Raw genomic sequence first — 24,632 nt, forward strand, 5'->3', positions numbered from 1 at the left:
GCACATGGCCAAGGAGAGAATCAGTGAGCTTGAATACAGATGACTATAATGTCCCAAACTGAAATGCAACGAGAAAAAGGAATTTAAAAAAATCTGAATCCAGAATCTACAGGGAACTCAAACAAAGCCACAACAACAACAACAAAAAACAAACAACCCCATTAAAAAGTGGGCAAAGGACATGAACAGACACTTCTTCAAAGAAGACATTGATGCAGCCAACAAACATGAAACAAAGCTCAACATCACTGATCATTAGAGAAATGCAAATTAAAACCATAGTGAGATACCATCTCACACCAGTCAGAGTGGCCATTATTAAAAAGTCAAGAAACAACAGATGCTGGCAAGGTTGTGGAGAAATAGGAACGCTTTTACACTGTTGGTGGGAATGTAAATTAGTTCACCCATTGTGGAGATGGTGTGACGATTCCTCAAAGACATAGAACCAGAATACCATTTGGCCCAGCAATCCCATTACTGGGTATATACCCAAAGGAATGTAAATCTTTCTATTACAAAGATACACGCATGCATATGTTCATTTCAGCACAGTTCACAATAGCAAAGACATGGAATCAACCTAAATGCCCATAAATGACAGACTGGATAAAGAAAATGTGGTACATATATATACCATGGAATACTATGCAGCCATAAAAAGGAATGAGATCATATCCTTTGCAGGAACATCGATGAAGATGGAGTGGAAGTTGAACAATGAAAACACATGGACACAGGGAGGGGAACAACACACACTGGGGCCTGTTGGGTGGTGAGGTAGGGGGAGGGAGAGCATTAGAACAAACAGCTAATGCATGCTAGGCTTAATACCTAGGTGATGTGTTGATAGGTGCAGCAAACCACCATGGCACACATTTACCTATGTAACAAACCTGCACATCCTGCACATGTACCCCAGAACTAAAAATAAAAATTAAAAAAAAAATCAGGGCAGAACATCCAAGAAGTACTGAATAATATCAAAAGTGTGTAAGGCATACTTGGATAAGCAGAGGGAGAAGAAAAGAGAAGGAAGCAAAAGAAATACTTAAAGTGGTAAGGACCAAGAATTTTGCAAAATGAATGACACAAATCCAGGAAGTTCAGAGAACACTAAGCAGGACAAATAAAAAAACACCCCAAGGCATATCCTGTCCAGCTGCAGAAAACCAAAGATAAGGAGAAAAATCTCAAAAGGGGTCAAAGAGGGAAAAAAACCCTACCTTATCTGTAAGTGAATAATGATAAGAATTACTGCAGACATCTCATCAGAAACCAAGTGAGCAAGAAGAAAGTGGAGTAAAATAGTGACAGAAAAAAAACCACTGACTTAGAATAGAATTCTGTGAAGTAGTCCTCAAACGTGAAGGAGAAATAAAGACTTTCTTAGATAAGCAAAAACAGAGAGAATTCATAGCAGACTTGCTCTGCAAGAAATGTTAAAAGAAGGTCTTTAGCACAAAAAAAATGATACAGAGAAAGGAAGAACAATGGAGAAGAAATAACTAAAAGTAAAATAAGATCTTTTTAAAAATTCTTAATTGATCTAAAAGATAACTGTTTTTAAAGTAATAACAGTAATGATGTATCAGGTAATTCTAGCAAATGGATCAGTGAAGTGATGGACAGCCGTCTCAGAGAGTCAAGAAGAAGGAATTGGGAATTCTGTTACAAGGTATCTTCACTACATGTGAAACAGTATAGTGTTATTTGAAGGTGAATTTGGATTAGCTAAAAATGCATTTTCTAAATTCTAGGACAACCACTAAAAATATTTAAAAAGAAATATAGTTGATATGCTAAGACAGAACATAAAATGCTCAATTAAAACCTGAGAAGTCGGCCGGGCACAGTAGCTCACATTTATAATCCCAATGTTTTAGAAGGCTGAGGCGGGAGGATTGCTTGAGGCCAGGAGTTCGAGACCAGCCTGGGTAATATACTGAGACTGGGTATCTACAAAAAAATACAAAAATTAGGTGGGTGTTGTGCTGTGTGCCTGTAGTCCCAGTTATTTGGGAGGCTAAGGTGGTAGGATGGCTTGAGTCCGGGAGGTTGAGGCTACAGTGAGCTATGATGGCACCACTGCACTCCAGCCTGGCTGACAGAGTGAGACCCTGCCTCAAAAAAAAAAAAAAAAAGAAAAAGAAAGAAAGAAAGAAGAAAAAACAACAAGAAAACACCTGGGAAGTCAGAAAACGAGGTCAGGGGGAAGAGAGCTTGGTATTCGTTCAGAGAAAGACAAGTAGATGTAAGGAATAAAACAGACTTTGGATTCAGATTTGAAGCCATGATTATTTGAAAATTTTGATATATCAGAAACTTGGCATTGCAAATCAGTGGGGAAAAGATGCTGCAAAAACAACTGGATATTTCTTTGGAAATAAATTTAACTGGATTTCTCCCATAAGCCATTCACATAAATAAATACCATGTACTTTAGTGTGAAATCTTATTGCTAGCATTTCTTATGATATATTGATCTATACAGATCATCCCCGATTTATGATGGCTCGACTTACAAGTTTTTGACTTTACAATAGTGCAAAAGTGATAGGCATTTAGTAAAAACTCTATCTCGAGCACCCAAACCATTTTGTTTTTCACTTTTAGTATGGTATTCAATAAATGCCATGAGATATTCAACACTTTATTAGAAAATAGACTTTGTGTGAGAGGATTTTGCCCAATTGTAGGCTAACGTAAGTGTTTTGAGCATATTTAAGGTATCCCAGCCTACCCTAGGATGTTCAGCAGGTTTGCACTAAATGTAATTTTTTTTTTTTTTTTTGAGATGGAGTTTTGCTCTTGTCACCCATGCTGGAGTGCAGTGGCGCGATCTCGGCTCACTGCAACCTCCGCCTCCCAGGTTCAAGAAATTCTCCTGTCTCAGCCTCCTGAGTAGCTGGGATTACAGGTGCCCGCCACCATGCCCGGCTAATTTTTGTATTTTTTAGTAGAGACGGGGTTTTACCATGTTGGCCAGGCTGGTCCTGAACTCTTGACCTCAGGTGATCCACCTGCCTCGGTCTCCCAAAGTGCTGTGATTACAGGTGTGAGCCACCACGCCCAGCCTACTAAATGCATTTTTGACTCACATATTTTCAACTTATGATGGGTTCAACGGGATGTAGCCTTATCATAAGTCAAGGAGTATCTGTATATTCTTTTGTCTGAAATTTTCAAGAAATCTAACTTACAATTTCAAAACGTTTACAGACTTTACATTAGAGAAGGATGAAACCTGAGTGCCTAATGGGGAACAGCTGGCGAGGAGAGAGACAGTTTTCTCTGCAGAACCCCAGAAGAGCTCAGAAAATGGAAGCACCTTGCACTGCAAGAGGTGGTGTGCAGGGCAGGGCTGGGGCCAGCAGATGAGTGGAGGAAATGTAAAAAGAACAGGTGAGCCCCCAGATTCCCTCCCCAACTGATAGGAGAAGGTAGGTTTACTCACTGGAAAATTATGGGGACAACAGGTGTGGGGATAAGGTGCCATCTGGAAGGGTAGATGATTAAAATGTTGGAAGAATGGGATTCAGAAGTGGGGAGGGGCAGGCTACAGGACTGCTATTTTTTATTTTAAGTCATGTGATAGTATTTGATGTTTTATTTCTATTTCTAGTTTTAGACAACATCTCACTCTGTTGCTTGGGCTAGAATACAACGGCATGATCATGGCTCACTGCAGCCTCAACTTCCTGGGCTCAGGCTATCCCCTCACCTCAGCCTCCCGAGTAATTGGGACTACAGGTGCGTGCCACCATGCCTGGATAATTTTTTGTATTTTTTTGGTAGAAACAGGGTTTTGCCATGTTGCCCAGGCTGGTCTCAAACTCGTGGGCTCAGGCAATCCACCTGCCTTGGCCTCTCAAAGTGCTGGGATTACAGGCAGGAGCCACCAAAACTGGCTGTGTTTGACTTTTGTAAACCAAGTACATATATTGTTTAGATAAAAATAGAAAGCAAGCTTAAAAACAAAGAAAACAACCGCAACCTAAAATTAAGGTCTCTTCTGGATGTGGTCATTGGAATGGCTTTCTCCACTGTGGTCCAGAATGAAGACCAGGAAGCAGCTACCCTGGGAGCCCATAGTCTCTCCAGTGGAAAATCCTGCCCCTCAAATCTGCAGGCGTCATGCCCTGCCATAATGTCAGTGGGGCCAGGCCTCAGGGAGAATAGGTGTTTGGTTCAGGAAAATAAAGGGTGTTCTTGTAATGACTTCACAATTTCTTCCCAACTTGGCTCTTCTCTCATTTTTCCCCCTAAACTCAATCATCCATCACTTACCTTGGACTTGCTTCAGGTCACACTATTTATAACAATAGAAGCAGCATTTTTGGCTTGTCACCTTTCTCCAATGGAGCCCAGATTGCCTCTAAACCTTTAATGGGCATACAGAGTACCTGGGAACCTTGTTAAAATGCAGTAGGTCTGGGGTGGGGCCTGGGAGTCTGCCTCATGGGAGCAGCCCCAAGGGGAGGCTAACGCTGGTCCCTGGAACACACTCTGAGTAGCAAAAGGACTTGAGGCAACTTTTTGGGGGTGATGGAAATGCTCTAAATCTTGATTGTGGTTACATGGAGTATATACATACATTGATCAAAATGCACTGAGTTTATTAAATGTAAATTATACCTCAATAAAGTTGATTTTAAAGGAAAAAACCCATTCTAGATGAATTACAGATATAAATGTGAAAGATGAAACAATAAGGCTTTTAGAAGGAAACATAAACTTTAGGATAGGTGAATGCTTCTTAAACAGGACTCAAAACAAATTAACTATAAGAAAAAAATACACACATGAATTGGACTGCATTAAAATTAAAAACTTCTGTTCATCAGCAGACTATTAAGAGAGTAAAAAGGTCAGCCATAAACTGAAAAAAAATCCACAATACATATATCTGACAAAGAACTCATGTCTATCATATATAAAGAACTACTACAATTCAATAAGTAAAAGAAAACTCAATAGAAAAATGGGCAAAACACTTAAACAGGCACTTTGCAAAGGAGGCTATCTGAAATGGACAATAAACACATGAAAATGTATGCTAATTAGTCATAAGCAAAATGCAAATTAAAGCCATAAAATTATTTGTTTTGCTTAAACACCCACAAGAATGGCTAAAATGAAGACACAGACAATTCCATGTGTGAGTAAGAGTGTGGAGCAACTGGAACTCTCATACACTACTAATGGGAGTGTAGACTGAAATGACATACTTAAAAACTATTTGCTAGTATTTATTAGAGCAGAACAAAAACATAGTCTAAGATCCAGCAAATCTACTCTTGAGGGGCCAAACACATATTTCCAAAAGACACATAAGAATGAATGCCTGGTTGGGCATGGTGGCTCATACCTTTAATCTCAGCACTTTGGGAGTCCAAGGCAGGAGGATTACCTGAGCCCAGGAGGTCGAGACCACCCAACTCTACCAAAAAAAAAAGAATGAATGCTTCTAGCAGCATTATTCAATGTAGCCAAAAATTGGAAACAACTCAAATAACCATCAGTAGTAGTATAACTAAAACGTTATACTACTCATTGGCAATAAAAAATGAATTATTGGCAATAAAAAATAATTGAGTGACTGCCGCAAGCAACAACATGGATTAAGCTAGGGTTGCCAGATAAAATAGAGGACATTCAATTACATTTAAATTTTGAATTAAAAACAAATGATTTTTTATTTTTGAGACGGAATCTCACTCTGTTGCCCAGACCAGGCTGGAGTGCAAGTGGTGTGATCTCGGCTCACTTCAATCTCCGCCTCACGGGTTCAAGCGGTTCTCCTGCCTCAGCCTCCTGAGTAGCTGGGATTACAGGCACCCGCCACCACACCTGGCTAATTTTTGTATTTTCAGTAGAGATGGGGTTTCACCGTGTTGGCCAGGCTGGTCTCAGATATCCAACCTCAGGTGATCTGCCTGCCTTGGCCTCCCAAAGCCCTGGGATTACAGGGTGTGAGCCATTGTGCCCAGCCCAAATGATTTTTATTTTCATTTTTTTTAGCACAAGAATGTCCTATGCAATATTTGGGACATACTTACACTAAAAAATTCTTATTCTATTAAATGTTATTATATTACAATATTGTTTTTTAGCTGGTCATGTTCTGTTTCTTGATCTGGGTGTCACTGGGCGACCTGGGTGTGTTCACTTTGTGAAAATCCACTGAGCTACACACTTAGGATGAGTGCAAGTCTCTTGTGTGCATTCGCTACTTCAATACAAAGTTTATCTGAAATCACAATAAAACTATCCCTGGCCCGTGGCCCATTAAATGAGGGCCTGCCTCTTGCCTTGAGGGACCCATCTGTTGTCGTCTCTGCTGTCTGTGATCTCTGTAACCGGTGCATCCATCCCGGCTTGTAGCCGCTGCTCAGAACGCCCCGGCGACGCACCCTTGCCCACAGGACAGCATCTGCCCTCCTTGGCACAGCACTCCAGGGCTCCTGTACCCTCCCCTGCCCCATTTCCACATCCTCACATCTTTTTTCCAGCGCTGACACTAACCACACCACCACGGCTCTGTGCCTGCCACTTCGCCTGCTGCTCTGCCAGGCAAAAACCTATTTATTTTCCCAGTCTCATTTCAGCTTCTGTCGGCTCTGGGAGGTCTTTCCTGACTCCTTCAGGCAGACCTGTCTGTTCCTCTCTGCAAGGTCTGTCTTCATTTCAAGCATCTGTTATAGCAACTCCATTACTTCGCAACTGACTGTTTATACATCTGTCTCCTCCCCGGACGGCAGGCTTGCTGGGGCGGGGACCCTGTCTTTTTGTCTTTTTATCCCTAGCAACTCACAGAGTGTGCGTGTTAGGCTCTGCGTATGTGTTAAGTGGGTCATGACAGTCACGGGTGTTAATGAATAGGGACCAGCAGAGAGATCGAAGGGCTCTGTAAAGGGTTCACACTTAATTTTAGAATTAGAGATGGCAAAACCCTGTGTCTACAAAACAAAACAAAAACCAAAAATTAGCTGGGCATGGTGGTGCATGCCTGTAGTCCCAGCTCCTCAGGAGGCTGTATTGGGAGGATCACTTGAGCCCGGGAGGTGGAGGCTGTAGTGAGCCATGATCCTATCGCTGCACTCCAGCCTGGGAGACAGAGCGAGACCCTGTCTCAAAAAAAACAAAAAAACAAAAAAACAAAAAAGAAAAAAGAAAGAATTGGAAAATGATGCTGTAAGTCACTCTGCTAATGAGTGGCCAGTGTCTCATTTGACTTCCCAGGAGAAGGGTGCTGGTCTTATCCCCCATGTCACAGATAGGAAGAAAAGAGCTGAGCAGTTCAATGGTTTGCCCAAGGTCACGTGGCCGGCACGGAGCAGACCACACACTCATGGCACTGGCTGTTCCGCGAATCACAGCAGACGCTGAATCACTAAAATGTGCTTCTGGGACAGGCAAGTCAACAGAGAAAGTGCCTAGTCTGTCCCGGGCCACCTTTTGACTCAAGCAAGCTTTCTGGCACCTCTCAAATCAGTCCCTGTGGGTGGCCACCCCCTCTCCCATGGAATGGCTCACCGGGAACGGGGTAACACCTCAAACACCTAAACACAGCGTTCAGCTCCGTCCAGACACTCTCGACTCCTGCCTGAGATTTTCAGCTTTTAAACAAAACAAAAATCTGATTCACTGTTTCCAGTCCTATAGGAAACTTAGGTCCTTTATTTATCTGCCACTAAAAAAAAAAAAAAAAAAAAAAAAAAAAAAAGAAGAAGAAGAAGGAAAAAAAAAATCAAACTAGAAAAAAAGCCCTTTATGTCTTACAAGGGTTTTGAATGCATCTCATTTCATACAGCACCAAACATCGATCATGACAGGGGCTCCAGGATGAAGCCCAGACTAAAAGACAGAAGGAAATGAAACGCATTACAATAAAACACACACACTAATAAATAAGGGCCTGGGCGATGAATCCAGCTCGGAATATACCACTGGCAAGAAGAAATGCCCCAAAGCTTTACCTAAATCAAATAATAGAAGAACAGATGGCTCCCCCGGGTCTCTGGGAAAAGTTAATAGATCCAGGAGGCTGCAGATAGAGGCTTTGTTTGGGATTTGGGCAGAAAACACAAGGCATTCACCAGATTCAAGGTGAAAGAAAGAGGGCTTGTAGATTTAGGGACAGGGACATTTTCTTCAGATAACAAAAATAGATATGTCTGGGTATCTCCGCCGGGCTTCCACAGGCTGCAGGGCACGTGCCCTCTCCAGAAATTAACCAGGGCTGCACTCAGCAGCACGCTAGGGAGACCGACTGCTCCTAGCTGCCCAACTGGAGAATTAATTTAACTGCAGAGGTTTGGATAATAAGAAAGAACCCTTAAGGGAGATAAAAATTTACTTTGGGAAGATTTTTGTCCCCATCCATTGTAGAGCAGCATCGTTAAGTGGTGGGAACAGTGGGTGGGAACTGGAAGCTCTGGGTTCTATGATGCAAGATCCCCCCTGGTCACTGATTAGCTGAGTGACCCTGAAGAAAACCTTCAGGCTGCCACCTGCCCAGGGGCTGTTAAGAATGCTGAGATCCGTGGACACAGGGAGGGGAACATCACACACCGGGCCCTGTCGGGTGTTTGGGGGAAGGGGAGGGAGAGCATTAGGATAAATAGCTAATGCATACGGGGCTTAAAACCTAGATGACGGGTTGATGGGTGCAGCAAACCACCGTGGCACATGTATACCTATGTAACGAACCTGCATGTCCTGCAAATGTATCCCAGAACTTAGAGTAAAAAAAAAAAAAAAAAAGAAAGAAAGAAAGAAAGAAAAAAAAGTTCCGGTCGAGCGCGGTGGCGGGCCTGTAATCCCAGCACTTTGGGAGGCCCAGGTGGGCGGATCACGAGGTCGGAAGATCTAGACCATCCTGGCCAACACAGTGAAACCCCGTCTCTACTAAAAAAAAAATACAAAAAATTAGCCTGGCGTGGTGGTGCCTGTAGTCCCAGCTACTCAGGAGGCTGAGGCAGGAGAATGGAGTGAACTCAGGAGGCGGAGCTTGCAGTGAGCGAGATGGCGCCGCTGCCCTCCAGCCTGAGCGACACAGCGAGACTCCGTCTCAAAAAAAAAAAAAAAAGAATGCTGAGATCTGTGGACACAGGGAGGGGAACATTACACACTGCGCCCTGTCGGGGGTTGGGGGACAAGGGGAGGGAGAGCATTAGGACAAATACCTAATGCATGCGGGACTTACGACCTAGATGACGGGTTGATGGGTGCAGCAAACCACCATGGCACATGTATACCTGTGTAACAAACCTGCACGTTCTGCACATGTATCCCAGAACTTAGAGTTTAAAAAAAACAAAAAAAGAAAAAAAAGAATGCTGAGATCTTCCAAGCACGGAAGGATCACATCCCGCATCCAACACCCATATTAATCCCCTTTCTCCTCCGCACCAGGGAAATCCAAATGACCTTTCTTCCCAGAGTCGGGGACAGCAAACGGAATCCATTAACAGAGAAAGCAAGGACTTTCAACCCACCCAGTCAGATGGTTCAGAGGAGTGCGTGACCAATAGAAATCCACAACTGGAGAGGTCAATTAATAAAAATTAAAATTTCCCCTTTATACAACAGTGCATATAAACCTCCAGTGCCATTTTTCATCTACTTACATTGTCCTGAGAGCAATTTTGTGTAGTGGCAAGGCAGGAATTATTTATCTCCATCTTATTCATGAAGAAATAAAATCTTGGGACAGTGAAGCGATTTGTTCAAGGTCATGAGGTCATCATGGATTTTTTTTTTTTTTTAACTTTTATTTTAGGCTCTGGGGTATACCTGCAGGTTTGCTATATACGTAAACTAGTGTCATGGGGGTTTGTCGTATAGATTATTTCATCACCCAGATACTAAGCCTAGTACCCAGTAGTTACTTTCTTTCTCCCCTGAGATGGAGTCTCACTCTGTCACCCAGGCTAGAGTGCAGTGGCACAATCTCGGCTCACTGCAACCTCCACCTCCCGGGTTCAAGTGATTCTCCTGCCTCAGCCTCCTGAGTAGCTGGGATTACAGGCGCCCGCCACCACACCTGGCTAATTTTTGTATTTTTAGTAGAGACGGGATTTTGCCATGTTGGCCAGGCTGGTCTTGAACTCCTGACCTCAAGTGATCTGCCTGCTTTGGCCACCCAAAGTGCTAGGATTACAGGTGTAAGTCACTGTGCCCAGCCCCCAATAGTTACTTTTTTTCAGATCCTCTTCCTCTTCCCACCCTCTACCCTCAAGGAGGCCCCACTGTGTCTTGTTCCTGTCTTTGTGTCCATGTGCTGTCATCATTTAGATCTCCCTTATAAGTGAGAACATGAGGTATTTGGTTTTCTATACCTGCATTAATTCACTTAGGATAATGGCCTCCAGCTGTATCCATGCTCCTGCAAAAGACATGATCTCATTCTTTTTTATGGCTGCATAGTATTCCATAGTGTATATGTATCACACTTTCTGTATCCAATCTGTCATTGATGGGCATTTAGGTTGATTTCACGTCTTTGCTATTGTGAATATAGTGCTGCAGTGAACATTCACATGCATGTGTCTTTATATAGTGGATTTTCAAGGCTGGAAGGGCTCTGGGTCATGCAGAGCAAGTGCAGATGACTGATGGGGCAGCCCAGCTTCCACGTTCAGATTCACACCCATGGGCAAACATCGGTGATCAATCACTGAGCTTGGGTCCTCAACGCGGTGCTCCAGCAAGCCATTACTAGTTGATTGGAATTGGCTTGCCAGATGCCACCCATTTACCACCCCAAGTCCTGTCCAGTCTTCTCATTTGACTTACGAGGAAACTGAGACCCAGAGGTGAAAGGGAACTTGGCCCACACCATCCAATGGGTCAGTGTCTGAAAACCAAATCCCTCTTTCTGAGCCCAGTGGCCTCTCCAGTGCACTATGTGGTGCCCCATCTGCTGCAGAAAGAATTCCCCCATCAAGATGGGGCAAGGTGGCTCACGCCTATAATCCCAGCATTTTGGGAGGCCAAGGGGGCAGATCACTTGAATCCAGGAGTTCAAGACCAGCCTGGGTGACATGGCACAACCCTGTCTCTACAAAAAATACCAAAATTAGCTGGGCATGGTGGTGCCTGCCTATAGTCTCAGCTACTTGGGAGGCTGAGGCAGGAGGATTGCTTGAGCAACTCACTGCGGAAGTTGCAGTGAGCCGGGATCATGCTACTGCATTCCAGCCTGGGCGAGAGTGAGATGTGTCTCAAAAAAAAAAAAAAGATTTCCCTATCAAAAGATGCATGAGAATGACATTCTTCATGACCTAGCCTGAGCAAATTTTCTTTTCTGTGCCCAGCAAGCGGACAAACTACCAACAGAGAAGTGAAGGACAGTTCCAAGGATCTTAAGCCCGAGCCCCAGGCAGGATGGAAGAGAGAGTTTGGAAAATCACAAGTTTGATTTTGGATTCACTCCATGTCCAGGCAGACATGTGAAGACAGTTGGATATTAAAGTCTAAAGTTCAAGAGGAGAGCCTGGGCGCAAGATATAAACTTGGGAATCGTTGGCATATAGATGACTTTTAAAGCAAGAGGTGGGAGGAGACCACCCAGGGAGAAGAGGCCCATGGACTGAGCTCCGGGCAGTTTGACCTCAGAGGTGAGGGAGACAGAGGAATCAGAAGATAGAGGCCAGGAAGGAGCAGCCAGTAAAGCGGGAAAGAAACAAGATGGAGAGGCCCCAAAGCCAAAGGAATGTGTGTTTCAAAGAGGAGAGAAGAATGGGCCTCAGATGATGCTGAGGTCAAGATCTATAAGGACGGAGAATGAGCCATCAGATAAGGGCATTGGTGACTTTGTGTTTTTGCTTTTTGAGACAGGGTTTTACTCTGTCATCCAGGCTGGAATGCAGTGGTGTGATCATAGCTTGCTACAGCCTCGACCTCCTGGGCTCCAGTGATCCTCCCACTTCAGCCTCCCAAGTAGCTGGGACCACAGGTGCACAACACAATACATGTCTTTTTTTTTTTTTTGCCTGTAGAGATGGGGTCTCCTATGTTGCCCAGACTGGTCTCAAATTCATAGCCTCAAGTGATCCACCTGCCTTGGCCTCCCAAAGTGCTGAGATTACAGGTGTGAGCCCACACCTGGCCACGTGGGCGGCTTTGACTAGAGCTGTTTAAATTGAGTACTGGGGCAAAAGCCTGAATAAAGCGGGCTCAAGATGGAATGGGAGGAGAAGAATTAGGACACGGAGTACAGACAACACTTTGCTATAAAGGTGTTATGGGCTGAATCCTGTCCCTCCAAATTCCTATTATGGACGTCCTAACCCCCAGGACCTCAGAATGGGACTGTATTTGAAGACAGGGTCTTTAAAGAGGTGATGAAATTAAAGTGGAGCTATTGGAGTGGGCCCTAATCCAATCTGACCTGTGTCTTTATACCAAGAGGAAACTGGAGGCACAGAGACCCAGGGGACACACACTCAAGAGAAAAGGCCAAGTGAGGACACAGGGAGAAGACGGCACCTGGGAGCTGCAGAGAGAGGCCTCAGAAGGAACCAGCCCGCCCAGCACCTTGATCTAGGACTTCCGGCCTCCAGAAATGCAAGGCAATAAATGTCTATTGCTGCAGCTGCCCAGTCTGTGGGATTTTGTTATGACAGCCCCAGCAAATTAATACAAAGGGGGTGCAGAGAAATGCGGCGAAGGCTGGAGGGGAATGTAAAATCAAGACAGGTTTGTCATTTGTTTGTTATAAAGTGGGTGAAATTGCAGTAGATCAGTCGCACTTGGATAGGAATGGTCCCCGTAGAGAGGGAATACAGAATGCAAGATACAGCAGAGAGAGAAGACAGTTGCTCGAGAAGCGTCTTTGATTGGATAGAGGTGGGCTCTGGTGCCTGTGCAGAGTGGGCATTGGCAGGTGGCCGGATCATCATCTCAGGCACAGGGCAGGGCCAGGTGCCAGGCGCAGAGGCAGGAGGCACAGGCAGGCGGGAGGGGGAAGTACGGCCCCCAGTGCAGTGGGAGGAGGGCCTCGGAGGCCCGTTAGTCTGACTCTGCCACGACATAAGGTTGATCTTTAAAATATATTTTAAAATTACAGCTGGGCACGGTGGCTCATGCCTGTCATCCTAGCACTTTGGGAGGCTGAGGCGGGTGGATCGCATGAGGTCAGGGTTTCGAGACCACCCTGGCCAACATGGTGAAACCCTATCCCTACTAAAAATACAAAATTAGCTGGGCGTGGTGGCGAACACCTTTTATTCCAGCTACTCAGCAGGCTGAGGCAGGAGAATTGCCTGAACCCAGGAGGTGGAGGTTGCAGTGAGCCAAGATCACGCTACTGCACTCCAGCCTGGGCAACAAGAGTGAGACTCTGTCTCAAAGAAAATAGAACTGTATATATAAAATTATTAAATTATATATATAAATTATATAAATATATATTACACAAATATAACTATACATAATTATATACAATTATATATAAATATATAGTTATACATATAACTACATATACAATTTTTAAAAAATGATATGTATATATGTACAAATTAGTTAAGAAAGATACAGGGCTGGGCATGGTGGCTCACATCTGTAATCCCAGAACTTTGGGAGGCTGAGGCTGGAGGATAGTTTGAGCCTAGGAGTTCAAGACCAGCCTGGGCAACATAGCAAGACCCTCATCTCTACAAAAAATAAAAAAATTAGCCGGTCATGGTGTCACGTGCCCGTAGTCGCAGCTACTTGGGAGGCTGAGGTGAGAGGATTGCTTGAACCCAGGAGGCTGAGGCTGCAGTGAGCAATGATGGCACCATTGCACTCCAGCCCGGGCAACAGAGCAAGACAAAATTACATCAAACTTCCACATAAAATGAGTGAGGAGACACGGTGACCCGTCCCCGGTGCACAGACGGCCTTCTGCTTGTACCAGAGCTGGGTCCTTTCCCCACTAGGTCATGCTCTTCGCCAGTCTAAGACCTACCCGAGCTCAGAACACTCGGAACAGGGCCCGGTAAAAGGCCGTCCTTTAAGAAGGAGGAGAAACATTTTTCAAAGATCGAGAACTCTCCTACGAAGAGCCAAGAACCTCTGCGTGCCTCAGGGACTCAAACAGGGATCACGGTGCCTGTTCATTGGCAAACAGGGATCCCCGTGTCAGCTCCCAGAGGCTCTCCGCAGGTTAACAAGCTGGTTTTTGAAACGCGTCTGAGAACTGAAGTCAGGAGTCTTGGAAGGCGGTGTGAGGTATCGTTATTATTCTGCTGAACGTTTCCCCCGGAACCAACGATACCTGAATCCCTTTAAAAATAGGCCATTTCTTCTTAGAAGATTTCCACGAATCACATAATCCTTACGCAGAGGCAGGCAATGAAGCACTAATGTCAATAACGTTACAGTTTTACTTCACACCAACATTTATCCACTGACATAGCAATTTACTAAACCGCAGAAAACGCCGGCACAGGGCCTCTGCTTGCCCTTGGATTTTTTTTTTTTTTTTTTTTTTTTTTTTTTTTTTTTTTGAGACGGAGTCTTGCTCTGTCACCCAGGCTGGAGTGTAGTGGCGCGATCTCGGCTCACTGCAAGCCCCACCTCCCAGGTTCACGCCATTCTCCTGCCTCAGCCTCACGAGTAGCTGGGACTACAGGTGCCCGCCACCACGTCCGGCTAATTTTTTTGTATTTTTAGTAGAGGCAAGGTTTCCCCGTGTTAGCCAGGATGGTCTCGATCTCCTGACCTCATGATCTGCCCGCCTCGGCCTCCCAAAGTGCTGGGATTACAGGCGTGAGCCACCTGGCCCGGCCCCCCTTGGATTTTTTAAATTTCAGAGACAAGGTCTCCCTCTGTTGCCCAGGCTGGAGTGCAGTGGTGCAATCACAGCTCACTGCAGCCTCTACCTCCTGAGCTCAAGTGATCCTCACACCTCAGCCTCCCGAGGAGCTAGGCCCACAGCATGGCCACCACACCCAGCTAACTTTTACATTTTTTGTAGAGATGGGGTCTCGCTATGTTGCCCAGGCTGATCTCAAACAACTAGGCTCAAGCCATCCTCCTGCCTCAGCCTCCCAAAGTGCTGGGATGATAGACATGAGCCACTGTGCCCAGGCTGCTTCCAGATTTTTTTTTTTTAAAGGGCCATCACCACCAAGACACAGATAAGAATGTTCACAGTGGTTTCATCATAAAAGCCCCGAACTGCAAGCAACAGAAACGTTTATTAATGGTCAGGTGGATAAGTAAATTGTGATAATTTTTTTTTTCGATTCAGGTCTCACTCTGTCACCCAGGCTGGAGTGCAGTGATACAATCTTGGCTCACTGCAACCTCCACTTTCTTGGGCTCAAGCAATTCCCCAGCCTCAGCCTCCCAAGTAGCTGGGATTATAGGTGCAAGCCACCAAAACTTGGCTAATTTTTGAATTTTTGTAGAGACGGTTTCTCCATGTTGCCCAGGCTGGTCTTCAACTCCTGAGCTCAAAGCAGTCTGCCTGCCTTGGCCTCCCAAAGTGCTGGGATTACAGGCAGGAGCCACAGCGCCCGCCCCTATTGCGGTAAATTTATACCATGAAATACTGTGTAGCAACAAAAAAGAAATATTGAATGTGACTGCATCCATGTGAAGTTCAAGGACAGGCATGGTGATAGAGGTTGGAAGGGTCCTCCCTTAGGGGACAGGGGAGGGGTAACGACTGGGAGGGGATATGGCACTCCCCCGGAACCTAGAAAGGACCCAAATCTTGATCTGAGTGATTGGCTCCAGAAGGGCACGTAAAGGCCCGTCAAGCTGTTTGTATGCTTAAGACTGTACTGTGTGTGTGTTATACCTTAATTTTAAAAAATTATTATTATTATTATTACTGATGGGCAATCAGTTTTACTTTTTATTTTATTTTTAGAGATGGGGTCTTGCTCTACTGTGCAGGCTGGAGTACAGTAGTGCAATCCTAGCTCACTGCAGCCTCGAACTGCTGGGCTCAAGTGATCCTCCCATCTCAGCCTCTGGAGGAGCTGGGACTACTACAGGTGCGTGTCACCATGCCTGGCTAATTTTTTAAAGTTTTTTTGTAGAGGTGGGATCTCACTGTGTTGCCCAGGCTGGTCTTGAACTCCTAGGCTGAAGTGATCCTTCCACCTGGGCTTCCCAAAGTGTTGGGATCACAGGTGAGAGCTGCCATGCCCGGCCTATCAAACTTTTTGGTGTTTGCCAGTCTGACAGGTGGAAAACGCTATGTCCCTGTTGTATTACTTCACATGGATTTAATTATAAATGAAGCATGCTGACTGACCTGCTCATATTCTGTGTGTTTGTACCCTTTCACCATTTTTTCCATTGGTTGAATTCTCTAATTTTGGGGTCTGGACACTCCCACTGAGGGTCCACTGCGCCAAAGGTGGCCACACTCACTCCCATCTGCAGCTGCCTCCACTCCGCAAGGACAGAGTTGGTAGCTTCGACAGAGACCCTCTGGCTCACAAGGCCTAAAATATTTACTATTTGGAGCTTTCAAGAAAAAGTGTGCCAGTTCCCGTGTCTCATTGGTTTACAAGAGTTCTTAGTAAATTAAGGAAATAGCTCTTTGCCACATATACTCTGTTTTGCATTTAACTCATCTCTCTCTGTTCTCCCTCCCGGCCTCTGAATAAGCAAGTCAGAAGTAAAACTTAAAAGCAGAAGCCTGCAGAACCCCTTGACACATTTGGTGCGTTTGGAAACACTTTGGTCTATGCTAATCTAGGGGTGGTATCATTATTATTATTATTTTGTGATAGAGTCTTGCTCTGTTGGCCAGGCTGGAGTGCAGTGGCACAATCTTGGCTCACTGCAACTTCCGCCTCCTGGGTTCAAGTGATTCTCCCGCCTCAGCTTCCCGAGTAGCTAGGATTACAGGTGCCCACCACCATGCCCGGCTAATTTTTGTACTTTTAGTAGAGATGGGGTTTTGCCATGTTGGCCAGGCTGGTCTCAAACTCCTGACCTCAGGTGATCTGCCCGCCTTGGCCTCCCAATGTGCTGGGATTACAGGCTTGACCCACTGTGCCCAGCTAGGGGTGGTAATTTTAAACCCATTTTATACGTGCAGTGATTGAGGTTCAAAATCATCATGTGACTTTGTTGGAGTCACAGAGATTGCAGGCAGTGGAGCTGGAATGGACACCTTGTCTGCCAGGCTCTAAGTCTGTAGATCTCTCCAGAAAGCAGCTTTGCCTTTTTTTTTTTTTTTTTTTTTTTTTTTTGAGACAGGGTCTTACTCTGTTGCCTATGCTGGAGTGCAGTGCTGCAATCACGGCTCCCTGTAGCCTCAACTTCCTGGGCTGTAGCAATCCTCCCACCTCAGCCTCCTGAGTAACTGGAACCACAGGCGCGTACCAGCATACCTGGCTCATTTTTAAATTTTTTATAGAGATGGGGTCTCACTATGTTGCCCAAGCTGGTCTCAAACTCCTGAGTTCAAGAAATCCTCCCGCTTTCGCCTCCCAAAGTGCTGGAGTGCTGGGATTACGGGCGTGAGCTCTCGTGCCTGGCATTTTTTTCTTTTCTTTTCTTTTCTTTTTTTTTTTTTTCATCTTGCCTCTTAATGAATGAGGCCAGTCCCAGGGGACGGCAGCGATCATAACCAGCATTGTCCTGGCAGGTGTTGCCTTTGATACCACCAGGACCGAGGACACAGCATGGGGCAGCCCCCATTCTGCTGCTGTGTTACTTGGGTATAAAGACAGCAAATTCCTGAGTTGCAGAGAGGCAGGAAGGGAGATGACACGCTAGACACAGAAACCACACAGAGGAGGATGGAGCCCTGTTTGCAAGCATGGATACTGCACATGCCCCTCTCTGGCTCTCACACTTGCAAGAATAATGCCCACTGAGGAATGGCCCCGGCTGGGCCAGGAGGAACCCAGCACTTCGGAGGAACGAGTGTGCTTGGAGGAGCAGGAGAGGGTAAGAAGTGACAGCCACACAGATGGGACTGGAAGGACTTTTATCACCCTCTGGCTCTCGGCCACCAACACCTATTACACAAATGCGACAGCGACCATTATAATCTCTGAGCCCTTGAACAAATCACAACCCAAAAGGTTACCCTCCCGAAAATAATCACCCCATTAAAACCACTGACCCAGAGAGCGGCAGTCCCTCAAGGAGAGAATGCGGACAAGGCGTGGGGCGTGTTCTTTGTATGGAGCATGCAGTGCCCTGGCCGTGCTTTTCTTATGTGGCCTGCCACAGGAAGAGGCTGGCATCTGGATTGTGTGCTTTCTAATTATTCTTCTTTTCTTTTTTTTTTTTGAGTCGAGTCTCGCTCTTGCCCAGGCTGGAGTGCAGTGGCACGATCTCGGCTCGCTGCAAACTCCGCCTCCCTGGTTCAAGCAATACCCCTGCCTCAGCCTCCCGAATAGCTAGGATTACAGGCGCCCACCACCACGCTTGCATAATCTTTTTGTATTTTAGTAGAGATGGGGTTTCACCATGTTGGCCAGACTGGTCTTGAACTCCTGACCACAGGCAATCTGCCCACTTCGGCCTCCCAAAGTGCTGGGATTACAGGCATGCGCCACCACGCCCAGCTGCCTTCTAATTTTTCTTTAGCAGAAGAGCATGTTTAAGGGGCTCCCTCGAAGGTTGCCTTTTCCTTCTCTTTTTGTTTCTGTATTTCAATCAACTGAACAAAGCATTTTCTTTCTTTTTTTTTTTTTTTTTGTTTGAGACAGGGTCTCACTCTGTCGCCCAAGCTGGAGCGCAGTGGTGTGATCTCAGCTCACTGCAACTTCTGCATCCCAGACCCAAATGATCCTCCTGCCTCAGCCTCCCAAGTAAGGAGAGACCACTATGCCTGGCTAATTTTTTAGTGTTTTTTTATAGAGACATAGTCTCATCATGTTGCTCAGGCTGGCTGGTCTGGAACTCCTGGACTCAAGCGATCCTCCTCCTTGGCCTCCCGAAGTGCTGGGATTGCAGCCATGAGCCACCATGCCCAGCCAATCAAGATATTTTCTAGACTGATTGGGTACTGCCACTACCAAGAGTGAGGGTTTTTCTACAGGGTAGATTGACGGAGCATCAGCTCAGTCTATGATTTCCTTGGGCCTCATAATTCCCCCGTAAGATTGAGATTGCAGATAAGGAATCTGAGGTTGCGCCAGAAAAAAGTAATGAGGTCCATCCAGCTGGTGTTTGTGGGGAGGCCGGCACTGCAGCCCTGGGTCTGGACTCCAGGGTCCAACCTCTGATCTGCTCCAGACCTTAGTCATCACAGCAAAGATAATCCTATGTTATACGCCGCATTTTCTCATTTTATGCTTGGTGTAACTGACAATACTGAAAATAACCAGTATTGATATCCTGATTTCATTAGAGAAATGACTCTCAGAGAGCTTAGGTGATGGGAAGCCCGTCTAAGGTCACACGGCTAGCACAGATCAGTAGCCATGCCTCGAACCCATGCCTTCATGGGCTCCATCCCAAAAGATGGAATGCCGCTGGGGGCACTGCCTGCAAAGCAGAGTGCAGGGGCTGGGCAAGAGGGAATGGAAAGTGTTTTTTTTTTTTTTTTCTTTTTTGGAGACAGAGTCTCACTCTGTTGCCTAGGCTGGAGTGCAGTGGGGCAATCTCGGCTCACTGCAACCTCCGCCTCCTAGGTTCAAGCGATTCTCCTGCCTCAGCATCCCGAGTAGCTGGAATTACAGGTGCCTGCCTAATTTTTGTATTTTTAGTAGAGACGGGGTTTCACTATGTTGCCCAGGCTGGTCTCAAACTCCTGACCTCAAGCCATCTGCCCGCCTCCACCTCCCAAAGTGCTGGGATTACAGGTGTGAGCTACCATGCCTAAAGGCGGTTTTTAAAATGGATTTGAAGAGGCTCCACTTTTCAGCATTTGACATGCCTTTTCATCATCATCATCTGAAAATCGGGACCCTATTTGGCCTTTCATGCATGACATGCTATGAGGAGCTATAATCACAAGTGCATCTTCATCTCCACAGCCCCTGCCAGCCACCACCAAGCCACAGTCACACAGCCCCTCAGTCCCAGGAAGAAAGCCTTTTATTGGAAGGGTCCAGAATCACTGCGTAGGATAAAGAAGTCCAGACACTGCCCCTCACTTTTTTTTTTTTTCAATAAAGGGCCTTGTTCTGTAGCCCAAGCTGGAGTGCAGTGGCGCCATCTTAGCTCACTGCAACTTCTGCATCCCAGGCTCAAATGATCCTCCTGCCTCAGCCTCCCAAGTAGCTGGGACTACAAATGCACACCACCATGTCTGGCTAATTTTTTGGTATTTTTTGTAGAGACAAGGTCCCGCCATGTTGCCCAGGCTGGTCTCGAACTCCTGGTCTCCTAGAACCTGGGCCCCCTCCTGTGACCCTGCCACCCTCTTCCTAGTACAGTGTCCACAGGTGGCTGTCCTGTCCCATCTCCCAGCTCCGCACCCCCTTTTGGTGGGGCTGCCCTTCCTCCCTGAGATTTTCAGCACCATCTCAGCCTGGAACCTTCCAGGAATACCCGGACCTTCTGAGTCCTACCATCTCCCAAGCTCACTCCCTGTGGCCCTTCCCGCTCCTCCTAATTCTTTTCCATCTCATGTGTGTCTCAGCCACACTCTGACTACGGTGTACACAGACTGTGTGATGAACCTACTCAGGGTGGAGCGCTGCTTCTCACATCCCTCCTGCGTCCCCTGTAGCACCAAGTACAAAGCCACCCACACACGCCCACTGATGGCTTTAAACAAGCATGTCATCTTTAGAAGAGCTTGGTTTAGAAGTCTTTTTTTTGAGACAGTGTCTTGCTCTGTTGCCCAGGCTGGAGTGCAGTGGTAGGCTCTCAGCTCACTGCAACCTCCGCCTCCCCAGTTCAAAGTGATTCTCCTGCCTCAGCCTCCTAAGTAGCTGGGACTACAGGCGTGCACCACCACGCCGGGCTAATTTTTTTTGTGTATTTTTTTTAGTAGAGGTAGTGTTTCTCCACTTTAGCCAGACTGGTCTGGAACTCCTGTCCTCAGTTGATCTGCCCGCCTTGGCCTCCCAAAGTGCTGGGATTACAGGCATGAGCCACTGCGCCCGTCCAGAAGTTATTTTTTAAAATCACATAAAGGATGAGCGGATGCACAAAATACGGTCTATCTGCACGATAGAATATTATTCATCCTGAAAAAGGAAGGAGATTTGGTCACAGGCTACAACACAGATGAACCTTGAGGACATGAGGCTCAGATAAATAAGCCAGGCACAGGAAGGACAGAGGTTATATGAGCCCCTTTATACAGGGTCCCGAAAGTCATCAGATTCCTAGAGACAGAACGGAGAAGGGTGGCTGCCGGGGGCTGAGGAGGGAGCCAGGGAGCTGTTGTTTAACAGGGGACACAGTTTCAGTTTGGGAAGAGCTGGATGGTGGTGACGGCCACAAGACAACGTGAATGGGCTTAATGCCACTCAACTGTGCGCTTCAAAGTGGTTCAATGAGCTAATTTTATGTCATGTGTATCTCACCACGATTTTTTAAAAATCACATCAAGGACCATTCATGCATTAACTGAAGACTGCTGGGGCCAGTGGAGCCACGGCCTGCCTATCTGATACCCAGGCAAGTAACATCCACACGGGTCCAAGCATTCCCTGGCCTTGACTAGGCTGAGTCCTGGTCACTGTTGCGCTCCTCAGGGCAGCCCTGGCCCGAGGACATCTCTTTACAGATGCCTTGCTGGGGAGAGAACTGGAGTTTCCGCGAAAGCACAGAAATGGACACTTACGGAGAAATTCCTGTCCTCATATTAATTCCTGGCTCCCGGGATTTCTGGCACGCATTATGCACAGGCTGAGCACTCAATAAACGTGGAATGAACGATCGACTATTTTTCTCCCCTTTCTGGTAGGTTGGTAACCTTATACCTTCAAGACGAGTCATAAATGTTAGGAGAAAATGTTTTGAACTACAAATCAAAGGCTTTGAAAGCAGGCCAGCCAGAGAGAGGTCAGTTTGGTCCAAGACCAAGTTTGTGTGGGCAGCCCCGAAGCTCACAGCTGAGACCACTGTCCATGAACCTGGGTCCCCGTGACAGCCTCCAGCGGTGCTCAGAGCCCCCGAGGGACAGAAACACTCCCTCTGCCCCTATCTGCAGAGGGGGCTCAGCAGAAGGCCTGGTGGCCCCATCGGGCCTGGAGGGGCCTCCTGGGGGAGGTGGCTTTCAGGCCTGAGGCCGCTAGGACCTGCTAGGACCTGCTCCAGGTTTCAGTCGGGAACCTGGGCCCCCTCCTGTGCCCCCGCCACCCCCTTTCTAGTAGAGTCCCCGCGGGGGGCTGTCCTCTCCCATCTCCCATCTCCACACCCACTTTTGGTGGGGCTGCCCTTCCTCCCTGAGCCAGGCCCCACCTTCCCAGGAGCCTCTGAGTCAGGCTGGGCTGTGGTCTGCAAACTTCCGGGCCTTTCAGGTGTCAGAAAAGTTTCTCTTCCTCCCTCTGGGGCAGGTGCACCAAGGGGCTGCAGCCTCCTGACCCCCGATTTTTTCCTGTCCAGTAGGAGGAGGTGGGGGCTTTGATGGGCGGTGATACTCAGAGACGCTCAGAGAGACACGGAGAAGAGGCACACGAGGTGGAAAGTGAGGGAGAAAAAGGGTTGGAAGGGAAAAAGGGGAGAGGAGAGTGAGAGAGAGAAGGGGGGCAGGGGGACAGAGATGGAGAGGGAAGGATACCTCCAGCATCGCGGGACCAGCAGGAGCCACTCCTATCCCCCCACGCCCCCCCACCGTGTCATCTCACTGATGCCCCCCATCTCCTCCCCGTGCCCTCCTCTCTTTCCCCAACTCCCCGCCTCGTGCTCCCCCTCCGCCAGCTCCCCCATCCCCGCTGTGCCTACCTGGGGCGCTCATGCTCTGCCAGCCAGCTGCGCGGGGCGCCTCCTCCACGCAGGCCTCCGGCTTCCTCCAGGCAACCGGGCCTTCCGTCCCCGCGGGCCCGGAGCCGTCCTCCGAGGGGCGCCGCCCGCCCAGGGGCTGCAGGGCCAGGAGGGGGCTGCGGGCGGCGCGGGCAGGAGTCCGAAGGCCAGAGGAGGCAGGAGAGAAAAAAGGAGAGAAAGTATGTCATAGGCTGGGAGGGGCGGGGGAGGGAAATGCAAAACCCGACAGGAAATGAGACTAAAAAATGCGAAAGGTTAGAAAAAGATAAGGAAGAGAGGGAGGGGGCGGAGTCGGTGCTTCGGGAGGAGGGCGGCAAGGAGGTGGGGGTGGGAGTGGGGACAGGGCCTGGGGTGGGGGTGCTTGCAGACAGATCAGGGAGCCGGGGATGGGGAGACCAAGGCGAGTCTCAGGGCCCAGCCCACCTGCATCAGTCGGGGTGAGGCTGGACCAGTCTGGGCATCAGTCCCCACCCAGCTGTGACCCCAGGCAGAGTCCAGGTGGGGCCTTGGGAGGGGCTGTCTCCTTTCTAGGTTCTCCAGGGCTCTGCCTCCCGAGATCTAGCCGAATTTCTGAAGAAATTCCAGAGCCTGTCACTGCAATGGGAGGGGAACGGGGTGCCCCACATAAAATCCTGCAGCCTCCTACACCCCAAGCCTCTTTCCTCCCTCAACCCCTGTTCTGGAAGCTTCCTGGGCATGCTGGGTGGTCAGCACCCCTGCAAAGGCCTTCCTCACACCCACAGCTTTGGGGTCCAAGACACCCACCATCAGCTTGTGCCCTCAATGTTCCGGTGAAGTATACTGGTAAGAGAAATTGTGATTTGGATGTCATAATTTTACTTTATTTTTATTTTTTCAGATGGAGTCTCACTCTGTCGCCCAGGCTGGAGTGCAGTGGCATTATCTCAGCTCACTGCAAGCTCCACCTCCTGGGTTCAAGCGATTCTCCCACCTCAGCCTCCCGAGTAGCTGGGACCACAGGCGTGTGCCACCAAACCTGGCTAATTTTTGTATTTTTAGTAGAAATGGGGTTTCAACATGATGGCCAGGCTGGCCTTGAACTCCTGACCTCAAGTGATATGCCCACTTCAGCCTCCCAAAGTGCTGGGATTACAGGCATGAGCCACCGTGCCCAGCTGGATGTCATCATTTTAATAATTTACCCCAAATGTCCATCGCCATGTGTGGGATGGTCACAAGGGTTTACATGGATTGTGGACTCAAAAATCTGGATGAAAGTAAATGTGATACACACACACACACACACACACACACACACACACACGCCATGGAATACTACTCAGCCATAAAAAAGAACAAAATAAAGTCTTTCGCAGCAACTTGGATGGAACTGGAGGCCATTATCCTAAGTGAAGTAACTCAGGAGTGGAAAACCAAATACTACATGTTCTTACTTAAAAGCGAGAGCTAAGCTATGGGTAGGCAAAGGCAGGCAGAGTGAGATCATGGACGTTGGAGACTCGGAAGGGGGAAGAATGGGAGGGGGTAGGGGATGAAAAATCACCTATTGGGTACAATGTATGCTGTACAATGTGCACTATTCCAGTGATCGATGCACTAAAAGCCCAGACTTCACCACTACACACTTCATCCGCGTAACCCAAAACCACATGTACCCCTAAAGCTATTGAAATAAAAATTTGGATGAACCGTGCCTACCCAGAAAACCTTAGTTTCTATTCTCTTGCTGCAATTGCACTGCCTCCCGCACTGCCCACCCCCCCGTTTCCCCAGCCTCTGCACCTCTC

General features: G+C 47.3%; 1 protein-coding gene across 3 annotated transcripts in view; it reads right to left on the reverse strand.

Moving 5' to 3' along the window:
• CARD11 (caspase recruitment domain family member 11) overlaps nt 1–23,046 on the reverse strand; it is a 139,941-nt gene extending 116,895 nt beyond the window's left edge. For all 3 annotated transcript variants that reach the window (XM_054494580.2, XM_054494581.2, XM_054494582.2), the window contains exon 1: nt 22,825–23,046. In XM_054494580.2, the coding sequence (XP_054350555.1) occupies nt 22,825–22,837 (13 nt within the window). In that variant the 5' untranslated portion in view covers nt 22,838–23,046. The remainder of the gene's footprint in view (nt 1–22,824) is intronic.
• Nucleotides 23,047–24,632: the final 1,586 nt, after the last annotated feature.

The sequence above is a fragment of the Pongo pygmaeus genome, chromosome 6, assembly GCF_028885625.2.
Source record: "Pongo pygmaeus isolate AG05252 chromosome 6, NHGRI_mPonPyg2-v2.0_pri, whole genome shotgun sequence".
Taxonomy (NCBI): domain Eukaryota; kingdom Metazoa; phylum Chordata; class Mammalia; order Primates; family Hominidae; genus Pongo; species Pongo pygmaeus.